This window comes from Bufo bufo, chromosome 1, assembly GCF_905171765.1.
Source record: "Bufo bufo chromosome 1, aBufBuf1.1, whole genome shotgun sequence".
In the NCBI taxonomy this organism is placed as follows: domain Eukaryota; kingdom Metazoa; phylum Chordata; class Amphibia; order Anura; family Bufonidae; genus Bufo; species Bufo bufo.
This window is the reverse complement of record NC_053389.1, coordinates 756,151,279-756,168,226: the sequence shown is the minus strand read 5'-3', so window position 1 is coordinate 756,168,226 and position 16,948 is coordinate 756,151,279. Positions and strand designations below refer to the sequence as shown.

Here is a 16,948-nt window from a genome sequence, read left to right as displayed (position 1 = left end):
GGGTGACGGGCTGGTGTGTTGCGGACCCGCAATTTGCGGGTCCGCAACACATCACGGACGTGTGAATAGAGCCTTATAAGCGTTATGTTTGGAGGGAACCAGGTACTGCTCATCACCTGCCCAATACTATTCCTACAGTGAAGCATGGTGGTGGCAGCATCATGCTGTGGGGTATTTTTCAAAGGAAGGGACAGGGGACTGGTCAGGGTTGAGGGAAAGCTGAATGGAGCAAAGTACAGAGATATTCTTAATAATAACCTGATCCAGAATGCTCTGGACCTCAGACTGGGCTGAAGGTCCATATTCCAACAAAACAATGACCTAAGCACACAGACAAGACATCACAGGAGAGGCTTAGGGACAACTGTGAATGTCCTTGAGTGGCCCAGCCAGAGCCCTGACTTAAACCCAATTGAACATATTATAAAAAATATATAACTGATCCGTTTCTCCGGATGACATACGGAGAGACAGATCCATTCTTGCAATGCATTTGTAGGACGGATCCGCATCCATTTGCTGTCCATTTGCATGCAGATTGACGGATCCGGCAACGCAAGTGTGAAAGTAGCCTAAAAGGGTCTGAATACTTATGTCAATGCAAGATTTTAGTTTTTCTATTTCAATAAATTAGCAAAGATTTCTAACCTTCTGTTTTGACTTTATCATTATTGGGTACTGAAGGCAGAATGATGGGGCAAAAAATATGGGGCTTTGAAACATGAATTCAGAAATTAGTCTGCACAGACTGCTGCCCCTAAAAACATCATGGTGCTAAAAAAAAAGGTAGAAAATCACTTGTAATAAAGAAGCCCTCGGACACATGCAATCTGTAAACCCTCTGCCAGACAATGTGTGCATGCTAAGGGTCCACATATGTACAGCCACATAATAATAAACTACCACCCAGGAATTAAAGAGCATGTGTCAGCAGGGTCAACCCCATTAAACTGGGTAGACGGACAGGTAGGGTTGATCATGCCGATTGTGGCTTGTGAAAATTAGTTGCGGCATACCCTAGAAAAAAAAAGACTTATTCTATATGCAAATTAGGGCCTAAGTGCTAGCCACACCGCTCGCTGATCTGAAGCATCAAGAATAGAAGTCTTCTTCCTCGAGAACGCTGCAACCGATTTTCACAAGTCAGGTATCATTGTACTCAGCAGGGTCAACCCTACCAGACAATATGCTTGATCCTGCTGACATATGTTCTTTAACGCATAGTATTTTATTATTGTGTGGCAATTTGCACACATTGTAGACCCCCAGGCCATTATCTTTTTTTCTAGAGGTGATGGCACAATACATAGGAGGAAACCACCCATGTTCCTCCCTAACAATACATGATGAGACCGTGCAGTTTGAAGTTATTTAACTAAACAGAGTGAGGGCTGGACACCTACAAGGGTCACCTTGTTCTACCACGTCCTTTCCGGCACCCTGTCATACAGATACTCAACAGAGATCACATGTGTTTTCTGTATAGGGAGGGTGCTGGAGGCGTTACCAGAGTGGCGTCACCACTTCTGCACCTTGCTACTATCTTTTATGGTCTAACCTGTATGTCACGTATATATTTATTTCCAGGTCCCTCAACACTGTGCATTTATAATAATGTTATGTAACTGTTCATGTTGTCCCAGCAGGTGGCAGCAAACACGGCAGAGCTATAGTTCTATAGAATGGAACTCACCATTCCATTCTCCCCCCCCCCCCTTTGGTCTGAAGTGGGCCAGTCCAGCTTGCTACCAGGAGGCAGGGCAGTTCTGGTTGAGACTCCATGTTGGCGTTGCAAGGATTCTAAACTATTCCTTGGCTGACGATAAGTCAGACTAAAAAGTGAAGTGCAGCGTAAAGAAGCCAAGTTACCAAGTCAGCTTTTCAGTACAACAGAGTGAGAGAAGGGTAGAGCAGAGTTGAGTTTGCCTGCCAGTTTAATGCTAAAGCCTGCTGGAACCAAGACAAAGCCTGTAAACTGTTTGAAGAAACGTTTATTCAAAGTAAAGCTGCCATTGAACTTCATCTCAAGGTCTGGACTCAAGTTATTTCTTCAAATCCCTCAATTATTCCCCCTATTTATTGCTTTGGAGCCAAAGCCTGGGGTCCAGCGGTATCCAGGTTGGAGCACCTAAAAGAGACATTTTAGGCCGCAACATACCACTCGGCATTTCCTACACCTGGGGCGCGTTATAGAGAGGGCCCTGGGGGGAGGCGGCCTGTTGCAGAGGCAGGAGACATCTTGATTTAATAAATGCATGAAGGGTCCAGCTGGAAACAAAGAATGTTTCTGTGAAAGTCTACAGCTTGAGAAGAAAACACAACTCTAGTATTACGAAACTTTTACTTTAAATAAAAATAACTTAACAAAAAGGGACGACACAAAGAGAAAAACAGCACACGTTCAGAGGAAAACCTGACATTGACCCGGAGAGAGGAAGCAGAAGGCAGGATGGGGCAGGAGGGCAGTGCCATCTCTGCAGTAGGGGGAGAAGAGGCAAGTGAGAGAGGAGACCTCGCTCTGGGCAGAGCATAACGCAGGCCGAGCTGGCATTATTCAGAAGTATTCTGGAATCTGTCTTTCCAGCTGGATTCTGGCTGACGTCAACACTCAGCGAATGGACGGCGTCCCAAGCGCTGTTATTAAAAGAGAATATGGGGCTGTTTATGGGACATGTACCGTTCTGAGTTCCAGCGAGACATCATAAAAACACAGTGTACTAGCTACTAGTTTTCTGCTCTATAACAGTCCGCTTAAAGGGGACATTTAATCCAAAGAGCAAATATTGGAGTGATAAATTGCCAGAAACTGCTCTACCAGTACACACTGAGAAATAGTATATGAAGTCTGATAAGACAAGTCACAGTACCAGATATTGCCATATATATATGGATGCTGCTGTGCCGGTACTGCTGTGACAAGCACAACTGCCCCTGCTTATTGGGGTGGGGGTGGGGTCAGATGCTACCAACCAAAAAATTAAAAATAAATCCGTTACCTGCATTGATATACTGTAGCTTTGTTCCTAGTGCCAAGATTCAGAAATGGTAGGGTACGGTGACACAGAGTATTTTGGACGACGTTTGAAGCACATCTGCCTGCAGGATTGTTTGCCAAAGTCAGAAGTGGAGTAGATAGGAATCAGAAATATAAAGGAAGAACGTCTACTTCCTCGTAGATCCAGACCAAAATCCTGCAGGCAGATCTGCCTCAAAACCTCATCCAATAAACGGTGTGGTGGCCCCCTTATGGTGACATTAGTGCACAGTAGCGTCTGCATTTGGAGCCTCACTGAAGACACTGACAACCATATGGTTGGAGACCACTGTCCTACATAATAGAAGACTTTCTTCCTTTATAATGTACTGCACGACTTACCGTGGCCATACACCTTTAATTGTTCTCGGCCAAAGAATCATTTGGCTCACAGCAACTCCCCCATATACATGCATGTTTAGCCGAGCATGCATGTGTTATCAAGCATAACCTCCATTGCTTACCTCCATTGTTGAATTCCCTGTTTTTTCTAATAACTCTGACAACCCCCATATAACTGAGGACTGGCACGTGTAACTCCATTCTGTTTCTGGGAGCAATACAGCATCTGCAAGCATTTATCTGCAAATTTAGCAACCCTTTTACTCCAGGGAGCAGGTGTCCACAGAAGATGCTTGCACTTACACAGCTATAACCCATACTTATCCCCCTATTGGGCAGCCAGTTACGGCTGGCAGCAGCTGTGCCAGGCAATGCCATAATGCAGTATGAGAGAGAGGGGCAAAGCTGTCATGGAAGAAGCAAACACGCAGACTGAAGGGAAAACTCGCTGAGACTTCCACTTTTACCTGATGACGGCAGCCATTTTATTGTAATTAACGTATGGCTATCCTATCAATCTCCTAGAAACGAGTGACATCGGTGAGGGAAGAGACAGTCAGTGAATAGAGTCCTGGATCAGCTCTCATCATCAATGCCTCATGCGTAGGGTGCAACTAACATTTATGTCCTGCACCAGTCATCTGGATTATTTTTGAAATAAGGACTATTGTATCTTGATGCTGGGAGAAATGAAAGGTAGGTATTTTTGGGGCAGGCTGTGTTTCCTTGGTGGTGGTGGGGGGGTTCAAGGAGTCCTTATTCACAGGCTCCATACAAGTAATGGGGAACACAAGTCTCACCCCAATATTACTGACAAGATATAAGACCCTGAGACTTAGAACATGGCTTTTTATTAGTTGCCTTCCTTCACAATCGGAGCCATGTTTACCCCCATAACACCAGACTTGTTCCGATATCCAATCCCTCAACATCAAAAGGATCCAATGGACAGTTCACATCGGTCCTTGTAGCAGTGACAGGCAGTTTAAGCCTTTCCATCCAGCAGGCTTAAGAAGATGTGCAAGATATTGCTACTAGTACTTTACAAAGGGCTGGGAAGCCCAGATGGCGGTAACCCTTGTTCCACCCACAGAGCAGAAGATGACGTGTTCCTCTGCATGCGGCGGTGGATGCGGCGGAGCCTCAGCAGGTATAACATGATGGAGAGTAGGACCACGAGGAAACAGACCAAAAACAGATAATGGTTGTACACAAAGGATGCTCCTCGCCAGTGAGGGTGGCTGCCACGGAACTGCTCCTGCTGGATGTCTCTGTGGGTGACAAGAGCACAAGGATAGATGTGGGATAATCCTAGAGATAATGACATTATGTAATCACATAAAGCACCTAAATAATAGAATACTTAAGGCTGCCGACAACTATCTCTCCTGACTCCAACATACATGTTTGGTCCGGCAAAACAGGTATGCATATTTAATGGATAGAAAGCCGCAGCCAGACACTTCTGGCGATGGCTTATCTCCTAGGAGAAGAAACGGATTAGGCAAAAATATTTACTTCCCCTAATCCTTCTCTCCCCCGACATCATCTGTCGGGGGAAGGTCAGGAGGTCCTCACACACACATAGATTGTCGGCTGAACCCACCATTCTTGACAGGTTCGGCCAACAATACACTAATGTGTATGGGAGCCCTTAATCCTCCAAGGGATGGGGTGCCCAACCTGCGGCTCTCCAGCTGTTGCAAAACTACAACTTCCATACTCTGTATACCACAGCATGGATACACGCTTTTAGCCTGGATACAAAAGGAGATACGGCTTCTAGCCTGGATACAAGATGAGATACGGTTGGGCATGGAGGCATACAGGTTCTGTATGGTATCCTGCAGAACATTCGCATCCCAGCTGGTCCCATAAATGCTCCATTGGGGATAAATATGGCGATTGGACAGGCCAAAGAAGTATTGTTATCTGGCAGTCTAGCAGTCAGTGATCTCTCCCCACAAGGCACACTACCCAAAAGTAGCCTCTAAGAGTTTTATTATAGAGCAGTGGGGGAAGCAATTTAACGCTCTTTTTGTGGCAAGACTAAGTGTCTAATGAGATCACATCTGTAATTAGGGTTGTTTCGGTTATCGAAATATCTATACTTTTGTACCGGTTTCGATATGATACTGGGATTTCCATTTTTTCCAAGAACAGAACTTGGAGCGCGCTGCTGTCAGTGCGCTCCAAGTTCCCTCAGCAGCACAGGGGAGAAGGAAGCAGTCTGTCCCTCCCCCCTGTGCTGCGCCACCAATGAAAGTTAACTTCTAATACAAATACTGGAGGCAGCAGAATCACATAGCCGGCACCCTGCCTCTATGACAGGGCGCTGCGATCAGCTGCAGTTAACCCCATCATGTGCCGCACCTGAGGGGTTAACTGCCGCTGATCGCAGCTCCCTGTCATAGAGGCAGGGTGCCGGCTATACGATTCTGCCGGCACCGCCTCCTGTAATAAAGGTTAACTATCATTGGTGGCGCAGTGCGCCCTCCCCCCCTCCCCAGTATTAAAAACATTGGTGGCGCAGTGCGCCCCCCCACCCAAGCCCCCCAGTATTAATCATTGGTGGCAGTGGCCACAGGGTCCCCTCTCCCCTCCTCATTGGTGGTGCAGTGGCAGCTTCTGATCGGAGCCCCAGCAGTGTAATCCTGGGGCTCCGATCAGTTACCATGGCAGCCAGGACGCTACTGAAGCCCTGGCTGCCATGGTAATCTCCCTGCTGCCGTGTGCACAAAGCCCAGGGCAGCGAGGACAGTGTAAGATCCTATTCACCCAAATAGAGCTCTATTAGGGTGAATAGGGCAAGGGATCAAAAGGGGGAAAATAGTTATTAAATAAAAAGTAAAAAAAACCCCCACCAAAATATTAAGTATAAATCACCCCCTTTCCCAATTTTACATATAAAATATATAAACAATAAATAATCACATATTGCCACGTCCGAAAAGTCCAAACTATTAAAATATAAAAAAAATCACCTATGCGGTGAACGCCAGAATAGAAAAAAATAAAATAAAAACTGCGCGATTCGCCATTTTTTAGTCACCTTGTCCCCCCAAAAAATAAGATTGGACTGTTCGATTATGGACCAGACGTTCCATAAAATGCGGATTGCGCGCGGCTTTTTTTGGTGTTTTATTTGTTTCGCCTAGTATCGAATGGTATAGAGTATAGCAATACTTTTTTATGGTATCGAAACTGAATCAAAATTTTGGCATCGGAACAACCCTATCTGTAATCAATTACGGTACATATCTGACTGAGACAGATCTGCATGCAGCAATCTGACATTTCCTGCAGTATTTTTTGTCAACGAGTGTATAAAGTACAGATTAATAACCCCACCAGTGAGAAAAATATTACCATTAGGTGACGGCCATCCATATACGGAGTCAAATTAGGCTTGGAAAGGTTTTCTATTATCAAGAGTTGCTGTGCAAGCGCGCCAAACTCTTTGGGCAGGAATAAGGACTGCTCATTTTTGGTAATAGGTGGCATACTCTAGGATTGTGCCCCCAACTATTATAAAAGGTCATGAAAGCAAATCATATCATTATTCTAGAAATATAAAAATGAATCTCATATAACCGAGGACTAGAGGTCTGACCTCCCTGTACACACTCTGCCTAAATTCATCCCGAGGCACTGAGCTTGTGGACAGTGGCTGCAGGGGGGTTTGGGCTATACTTTATATTTCTGGTTATATATTTGTATTTCTGACTACTATCACCAAAAAATAATCAAATATTTATTTACACTCCTTTTTAAGTGGAGAGTGCCAAATTTTCAGAATATGAAGGCCAGAAAGAAGAAGAAATGTACTTGTTACCTCAATGGCAAGAACCTAGTCCGGTATAATATTGCTCCAAGCGTCCATTGAACCTCCTTATCATACACTTGAAGGACAGTTTTAAGGTTGCTGTAGTTGGAAGGGAACGAGAAGCCTGTATGGAAAACCTCATACATCCAGGCAGATTTAAAGCACTGGTACCTGAAATGAAGAGATTACCATGTAAAAATGACATACAGATACACAAGTAGCTTGTTTGGGACCCTCTCCCTTTTTGAGCCAGAGAGGCACTCTGTAGGAGCTCTGTCATCTGAATGGTCACCATATAAGACTACATGTCGGCCCGGCTGGCCCCAGCTCCTCCAGCAAAATCAGCTGTTTGCTGGGGGTGACAGAAGCGGGACCGCTTGCAATCAGCTCGGGGGCTTCATTATGAAAAGGGTTGTTTCTCATCGGACAAACCCCTGTGTGAGTGGTGAGGAGTAATTTTTGTGATACTCACTTAAGTCTGTGCAAGTCGGCATGTGATGCGTATAGGCCACGATCAAACCTCTCCCTTAGAACTGACCATTTGGTGGCACAGTAATCCTGATGAAAAAAACATATATATAAATTGTTAAACAAAAAAGGCTTTTGTTTTAAATTATTTCATTACCACTCCAATTAAAGGGGTTATCCGCTGCTGCTTCTCCCCGGGGCTTGGGCATATGGGGGACATTTTTTAGTCTCAGATAACCCCTTTAACCCTTGTGTGACTGTCCCCTTCATTCGACCCCGCTGTTAGTTATTTGTGTGGTCCCAGAAGGATGACTGTAGCAGATGCGATTTCCCACCCAGACATGGCTGCCATCAGGATAAGTCTTTGGCTAGTTTCCTGGAAGCTGGCTTCAGACTTGGGAAACAAGTGGTAATAGAAACTCAGAAGAGGCCTAATGAAATTTCAAGAACCCAGACAGGTTCTAAGTAAAAGTCCATTTAGTATGTTTTAAAAATGTGACAAAAATAAATAAATATGGGAGGCATATATCCTTCCTCCTCGCACCAGTTTTCTTGTGTAAAAGAAATTTGCAAACACTATTTGCCACTTTTTTAACGCCACGTAAAGGTGTCGTGTCACGAAGCATAGTTTACATTTTTCAAACCAGCACCTGGATCTGAATACATTTGTAATTGCAGGTCATTAAACATTTATTATAGCTATTAGTGCTATACAATAAAATGTATCTTTATAGCGCCACCTGCTGTTTGTTCTTTTGTCCGGATTGAACATGCTCAGTTTAAGGGCTCATTCAGGCCGGCGTATGCTGTCCGCAAAAATGCGGGTTCGTTTATTTGCGGACAGCATACGGCCATCTAAAAGAGCCCTAACTCTTCAACTGCCACCAGCCATATGTTCTGTTAGAAGCTGTGGCAGTTACAGGGAGAGAGCTGCAGCAGAAAGGACACGTCCCTGAACTGCCAGGCTGAAGATAATCTAGCAGAGCAATTGGAGCAGTGAATGTGGAGATCTCTGTATGCATTGTTAGAAAGGTATTGTCATGTACTATGTGATTTAATTTTTTTACATCAATCATGGCATAATCCTTTTAAGGAAAGATTTTTGTGTAAGTGGTGCTTCTCTGCTGGTGAGGTGCTGGGGTGTGGTGAGGGCAGGGCCAGCAGCCCTGGCATATTTATCTTCTTTTACATCAGTTTTCTGACGTAAAAGAGTGAAATCTATGCCGACTAGGGGGTGGCGTAGATTTGAGTTTGGGCACATGGACTACCAGAGCTGCGCCTAATTTATGACAAGGCGCGAGCCTCATAATAAATTAGATGCAACCTCCAGCGCTGCAAGGGGATATCATAGACTGGCGTATAATGCTGGAATATGATAAATTCCCTCCTATTTATTCTTAGAACTGATGTGCCATCTATGAGAAGAGCTTCTTTTCTTGTGTCCCATGACAATTCTTATCTATGTTAACCCACTTCTCCTGTGTTACCAGGAAGACTTCTCCTAGCAGAGGTGATCTGTACAGAGCACTTTTTCAGACAGAGGCGGCAGGGCCAACAAGGTCAAAGTACCGCTGTATTGGAACGTGCCTATATCATGGTATATAATGATACTTCTATGGTGCCCAGCTTGAGACTTGGATCTACATAGTGTCCATATGACAGCTCCAGATCACAAGACCAGAGGGATGAGAGTGCCGTCATGGAAAAAGACTGATACAGTATATAGACACTTCTTACCTGCAGCCTTTAATTCCGATTTGGCACTGCAATAAGATCGGGTGCTCTTTTAGGCTATAACTTGATACTTTATTAACATGTAGTGTGGAAAGGTTTTACTGAGCCCATATAAAAATCATGGGGTTGTCCCAATTAAGACAACATATTCCCTATACACAGTGTCTTATCGGTGGGGATTAGGGATGAGCGAACTAGTGGTTTCAAGTTCGGATTATCTAAGAATTCTGTTATGGATTCCGCTACCACGGACCATAAGTTTAGTCTTTAGTAGCGGAATCTATAATGGAATTCTTAGATAACCCGAACCTTGTACGACAAACTTGAAACACAAGTTCACTCAGCCCTAGTGGGGATCCTACTGCTGGATGGATCAGTGGACACGCATGGTTGGGTCCTTGCTGGTCAGCAAGTTGTCTTAATGAGACAGCCCCTTTATCACTGCCCTTCCCTTACCTTTGCTGCACGTAGGAAACGAGCGGAGTTGTAGTCACCACCCATCCGCAGTACATCTTCTGTGCAGTAGTAGAACTCTGAGAAGCCATAGAACTCACTGTTGTGATAGGGCAGCGGTGGCTGGTAAATGCCATTTAAGGTTGTCTGGGTCTCGTTGGACAAATTCATTAGAGGCTGGATGATCCGTCGGCAGAGATGGAAGTCACCGGTGCCACGTAAAAACATGGTCTGTCCTCCCTGCTTAACTGTATCTGGGATGTCCAAAGGAAGGCACGGGTCAAGGTACGGCACATCTTGAGTCATCCCAACCTTCTTTCCTAGAAGTCTAGGACAAGTAACAGCCATCAGTATACTGCTTACTGCCCATAAACAGCCTTTAGACATATGAATTTAACACTGACCTGTTCTTTTCCATTGTGCTGGAGATGACGTATTCCTCATACCTCTGTCTTGCAGCATTGCCCCCAAATCCTAGGAAAGTGGCCACGTAAACTCTGTACACGTGCTGTGTCTCGTGGGCATCACAGCCAAGGTTGAACTCTGCCAGCAGGTTCTTAGCCATTTCTTCCTGGGGACGGATGGAAAGGTGGGAGAGATGTCAAATGGCAGCAAAGTGCACACAGGATACACAGGAAACACTTAATGGGCAGAAACGTCTTGCACACCTTAAGACACACTCATAAAGATGATTAATCAGCCTGAACAGAAGAACATCATCTAATGAAGGAGCATACGCTACCTAGAGACTCCGGGGGCCAATAGCTTGGGGTTAATGTAAAATCCTGCAGACACAAGTAGTTTTATCAATCTTCTGGCCTGCAAAGTATCATGGAACTGATAATTCTGATGTAGAGTTCATGCATTCTGTAGGGATCCATGGCTCAAGGTGGTTTTCTGTAAATGTTCTCACTCCACGATTACTGGAGTGGATACTCAGATGAAGAGATACTTAACCTGCGTCCCCCATCTTCTGTGGTTTTACACTAGATGGAGTTTTGGGGAACCGAGGAAGCTCCTGAACATTGAGATCTGAGCACTTGCGGTAGGAAAAGGGGGCGCTGCACTCGGCTAATCCTGGGACTCCTATAGAAATGAATGGAGAAGCTGCGCACATTTCCAGCCACCCGCTCCGTTGATTTCAAGGGGCTTCACAGTGTTTGGGACTGCTGTGAGCGCCAATGGCTGGGGGTCCTGATCTAATAGTTATTCCCTATCCTGTGGATATAACTAGAATACCTCTTTAACCCCTTAAGGACTCAGCCCTATTTCACCTTAAGGACTTGGCCATTTTTTGCAAATCTGACCAGTGTCACTTTAAGTGCTCATAACTTTAAAACGCATTGAATTATCCAGGCCGTTCTGACATTGTTTTTTCGTCACATATTGTACTTCATGACACTGCTAAAATTGGGTCAAAAAGTTAATTTTTTTGCATAAAAAAATACCATATTTACCAAAAATTTTGAAAGATTAGCAAATTTCAAAGTTTCAGTTTCTCTACTTCTGTAATACATAGTAATACCCCCAAAAATTGTGATGACTTTACATTCCCCATATGTCTACTTCATGTTTGTAGCATTTTGGGAATTATATTTTATTTTTTGGGGATGTTACAAGGCTTAGAAGTTTAGAAGCAAATCTTGAAATTTTTCAGAGATTTACAAAAACCCAATTTTTAGGGACCAGTTCAGGTCTGAAGTCACTTTGCGAGCCTTACATAATAGAAACCGCCCAAAAATGACCCCATTCTATAAACTACACCCCTCAAGGTATTTAAAACTGATTTTACAAACTTCGTTAACACTTTAGGTGTTGCACAAGAGTTATTGGCAAATGGGGATGAAATTTGAGAATTTCTTTTTTTTGCCTAATTTTCCATTTTAACCCATTTTTTCCACTAACAAAGCAAGGGTTAACAGCCAAACAAGACTGTATCTTTATTGCCCTGACTCTGCCGTTTACAAAAACACCCCATATGTGGCCGTAAACTACTGTACGGGCACACAGTAGGGCGTAGAGGGAAAGGTGCGCCGTATGGTTTTTGGAAGCCAGATTTTGCTGGACTGGTTTTTTGACACCATGTCCCATTTGAAGCCCCCCTGATGCACCCCTAGAGTAGAAACTCCATAAAAGTGACCCCATCCAAGAAACTACACCCCTCAAGGTATTCAAAACTGATTTTACAAACTTTGTTAACCCTTTAGGTGTTGCACAAGATTTAATGGAAAATAGAGATACAATTTAAAAATTTAACTTTTTTGGCAGATTTTCCATTTTAATATTTTTTTTCCAGTTACAAAGCAAGGGTTAACAGCCAAACAAAACTCATTATTTTTGGCCCTGATTCTGTAGTTTACAGAAACACCCCATATGTGGTCGTAAACCGCTGTACGGGCACACGGCAGGGCGCAGAAGGAAAGGAATGCCATACGGTTTTGGAAGGCAGATTTTGCTGGACTGGTTTTTTTGACACCATGTCCCATTTGAAGCCCCCCTGATGCACCCCTAGAGTAGAAACTCCAAAAAAGTGACCCCATTTTAGAAACTACGGGATAGGTTGGCAGTTTTGTTGGTACTAGTTTACGGTACATATGATTTTTGGTTGCTCTATATTACACTTTTTTGTGCGGCAAGGTATCAAGAAATAGATTTTTTGGCACGTTTTTTTTTGTTATTTACAACATTCATCTGACAGGTTAGATCATGTGGTAATTTTATAGAGCAGGTTGTCACGGACGCGGCGATACCTAAAATGTATACAATTTTTTTTATTTATGTAAGTTTTACACAATGATTTAATTTTTAAAACAAAAAAAATGTTTTAGTGTCTCCATAGTTTAAGAGCCATAGTTTTTTGTTTTTGAGCGATTATCTTAAGTAGGGTCTCATTTTTTGCGGGATGAGATGACGGTTTGAGTGGCACTATTTATGGGTGCATATGACTTTTTGATCACTTGCTATTACACTTTTTGTGACGTAAGATGACAAAAAATTGCTTTTTTTACACCGTTTTTATTTTTATTTTTTTACGGTGGTCACCTGAGGGGTTAGGTCATGTGATATTTTTATAGAGCCGGTCGATACGGACGCGGCAATACCTAATATGTATGCTTTTTTTTTTATTTATTTAAGTTTTACACAATGATTTCATTTTTGAAAAAAAAAAAATCATGTTTTAGTGTTTCCATAGTCTAAGAGCCATAGTTTTTTCAGTTTTTGGGCGATTATCTTGGGTAGGGTATGATTTTTGCGGGATGAGATGACGGTTTGATTGGTACTATTTTGGCGTACATGCGACTTTTTTGATCACTTTTATTACCTTTTTTGGGAAGTAAGGTGGGCAAAATTTCAATTTCCTAATAGTTTTTATTAGGGGTGCACCGAAATGAAAATTCTGGTCCGAAACCGAAACCGAAAATTCAGGATGCCCTTGACCGAAAACCGAAACTGCCTTTTTGCCCAAATACTTTTAAAATACTTTTTTTTTAATGATTTTATTAATAATTCTTTTTCATGAATGAAATTCATCTGTGGGTGGCGCTGTTATGGAGAGGGGGATCTGTGGGTGGCGCTGTTATGGAGAGGGGGATCTGTGGGTGGCGCTGTTATGGAGAGGGGGATCTGTGGGTGGCGCTGTTATGGAGAGGGGGATCTGTGGGTGGCGCTATGGAGAGGGGGATCTGTGGGTGGCGCTATGGAGAAGGGGATCTGTGGGTGGCGCTGTTATGGAGAGGGGGATCTGTGGGTGGCGCTGTTATGGAGAGGGGGATCTGTGGGTGGCGCTGTTATGGAGAGGGGGATCTGTGGGTGGCGCTGTTATGGAGAGGGGGATCTGTGGGTGGCGCTGTTATGGAGAGGGGGATCTGTGGGTGGCGCTGTTATGGAGAGGGGGATCTGTGGGTGGCGCTGTTATGGAGAGGGGGATCTGTGGGTGGCGCTGTTATGGAGAGGGGGATCTGTGGGTGGCGCTGTTATGGAGAGGGGGATCTGTGGGTGGCGCTGTTATGGAGAGGGGGATCTGTGGGTGGCGCTGTTATGGAGAGGGGGATCTGTGGGTGGCGCTGTTATGGAGAGGGGGATCTGTGGGTGGCGCTGTTATGGAGAGGGGGATCTGTGGGTGGCGCTGTTATGGAGAGGGGGATCTGTGGGTGGCGCTGTTATGGAGAGGGGGATCTGTGGGTGGCGCTGTTATGGAGAGGGGGATCTGTGCACTGTTATGGAAAGGGGATATGTGCACTGTTATGGGCATAACAGTGCACAGATCCCTTTCCCCATAACAGTGCACAGATCCCCCCTCCCCATAACAGTGCACAGATCCCCCCTCCCCATAACAGTGCCATAGACCGATCCCCCTACCCATAACAGCCCCGGCCCTGCTGCTCACAGCATCACTCACTGCATCTTTATTTTACCTTACAATCGTGACGCTCCAGTAACAACTCTGCAGGCAGAGCGGAGGGCGGCGTAACGTCACTTACTCACGTGACGCACCTGCTCCGCCCACTTTATGAATGAAGGAGGCAGAGCAGGCGCGTCACGTGAGTAAGTGACGTTACGCCGGCCTCCGCTCTGCCTGCAGAGTTGTTAGTTACTGGAGCCTCACGATTGTAAGGTAAAATAAAGATGCAGTGACAAAGTAAACCGCCCGCCCGGCGCCCGCCCGCAGATGGTGGGTGACAAATCCCACACCCCATATTTTCGGCCGATATGTAACAATATCGGCCGAAGTGGATTAGGTGCATTTTCGGCCGATATTTTCGGCTGCCGGAATTTCGGTGCACCCCTAGTTTTTATTTTTTTATTTTTATGGCGTTCACCGTGCGGGGAAAGTGACATGACCGTTTTATAGATCAGGTCGTTACGGACGCGGCGATACCAAACATGTGTAGGGAATTTTATTTTTTTCATTTTTAATCAGTGATAAATGTGTTTTTTGATTTTTACTTTTTTTTCACTTTTTTTTTTACCCAGACCCACTTGGTTCTTGAAGATCCAGTGGGTCTGATGTCTGTGTAATACAGTACAGTACAATATATATTGTACTGTACTGTATTTTACTTACACTTTGTCTGAACAGATCTCTGCCTTTAGCACAGATCTGTTCAGCACCATGGACAGCAGGATGCCTGAGACGGCGTCCTGTTGCCATGGGAACCTTCCCCGTCAGGGCCCGCGGGGATCAGAAACTGCAGAAAGCACAGCAAACCGCAGGTCTGAATTGACCTGCGGTTTTCTGCGATCGCCGATGTGGGGGGTCAAATGACCCCCCCTGCATTGTTACGGGATGCCGGCTGAATGATTTCAGCCGAAATCCCGTTCCGATTAACCCCTGGGGCGCCGGAATACCGATTTCAAGTTATGACGTACCGGTACGTCATGGGTCCTTAAGGACTCGGGACCCATGCCGTACCGATACGTCCTAAGTCCTTAAGGGGTTAAAAAGGCCATGTACACCTTTGGGGGCAATTTTTTATTATTATTGCATTGTACTAATTTTGAGCTAAAAATCATTTTTTAGATTGGTCTTTATTACAAATAAGGAACCCTTTTCTCTGTACAGGGCTGAGATGCTCTAATAGAGGGATCAGAATTTTCTCTCTTTTCTGTCATCCAGCTAATCTGACGGCTCCTTATCTCTGCTCTCTGACATTATAAACATTATAGCTCAGCTCTTCTGTTACTGATAATAATGTGGCTTAAATACGGTAAGTGCTTGTGAAATTTTAGTAATTTAGACATAAGGGTTATTAACCACTTCCCGCAACTGTAACGCCGAAAGGCGTCATTGCGGCGGCTCCCCCAGGCTACGCTAACGCCAATAGGCGTCATCTCGCGTGAGCCGAGATTTCCTGTGAACGCGCGCACACAGGCGCGCGCGCTCACAGGAACGGAAGGTAAGAGAGTTGATCTCCAGCCTGCCAGCGGCGATCGTTCGCTGGCAGGCTGGAGATGTTTTTTTTTTAACCCCTAACAGGTATATTAGACGCTGTTTTGATAACAGCGTCTAATATACCTGCTACCTGGTCCTCTGGTGGTCCCCTTTGTTTGGATCGACCACCAGAGGACACAGGTAGCTCAGTAAAGTAGCACCAAGCACCACTACACTACACTACACCCCCCCCCCCCCGTAACTTATTAACCCCTTATTAGCCCCTGATCACCCCTGATCACCCCATATAGACTCCCTGATCACCCCCCTGTAAAGCTCCATTCAGATGTCCGCATGATTTTTACGGATGCACTGATAGATGGATCGGATCCGCAAAACGCATCCGGACGTCTGAATGAAGCCTTACAGGGGCGTGATCAATGACTGTGGTGATCACCCCATATAGACTCCCTGATCACCCCCCTGTCATTGATTACCCTCTGTCATTGATTACCCCCCTGTAAAGCTCCATTCAGACGTCCGCATGATTTTTACGGATCCACTAATAGATGGATCGGATCCGCAAAACGCATCCGGACGTCTGAATGAAGCCTTACAGGGGCGTGATCAATGACTGTGGTGATCACCCCATATAGACTCCCTGATCACCCCCCTGTCATTGATCACACCCCTGTCATTGATCACCCCCCTGTCATTGATCACCCCCCTGTCATTGATCACCCCCCTGTCATTGATCACCCCCCTGTCATTGATCACCCCCCTGTCAGGCTCCATTCAGACATTTTTTTGGCCCAAGTTAGCGGAATTATTATTATTTTTTTCTTACAAAGTCTCATATTCCACTAACTTGTGTCAAAAAATAAAATCTCACATGAACTCACCATACCCCTCACGGAATCCAAATGCGTAAAATTTTTTAGACATTTATATTCCAGACTTCTTCTCACGCTTTAGGGCCCCTAGAATGCCAGGGCAGTATAAATACCCCACATGTGACCCCATTTCGGAAAGAAGACACCCCCAGGTATTCTGTGAGGGGCATATTGAGTCCATGAAAGATTGAAATTTTTGTCCCAAGTTAGCGGAACGGGAGACATTGCGAGAAAAAAATTAAAAATATCAATTTCCGCTAACTTGTGCCAAAAAAAAAAAAATTTCTATGAACTCGCCATGCCCCTCATTGAATACCTTGGGGTGT

At 44.8% G+C, this 16,948-nt stretch overlaps 1 protein-coding gene across 2 annotated transcripts in view; it reads right to left on the bottom strand.

The window, feature by feature from the left end:
• Positions 1-4,021: 4,021 nt before the first annotated feature.
• ENTPD4 (ectonucleoside triphosphate diphosphohydrolase 4) overlaps positions 4,022-16,948 on the bottom strand; it is a 41,523-nt gene continuing 28,596 nt past the window's right edge. For both annotated transcript variants that reach the window (XM_040414543.1, XM_040414544.1), the window contains exons 9-13: positions 10,262-10,428; positions 9,861-10,185; positions 7,675-7,760; positions 7,212-7,373; positions 4,022-4,647 (exon numbers count right to left, since the gene is read on the bottom strand). In XM_040414543.1, the coding sequence (XP_040270477.1) occupies positions 4,419-4,647; positions 7,212-7,373; positions 7,675-7,760; positions 9,861-10,185; positions 10,262-10,428 (969 nt within the window). In that variant the 3' untranslated portion in view covers positions 4,022-4,418. The remainder of the gene's footprint in view (positions 4,648-7,211; positions 7,374-7,674; positions 7,761-9,860; positions 10,186-10,261; positions 10,429-16,948) is intronic.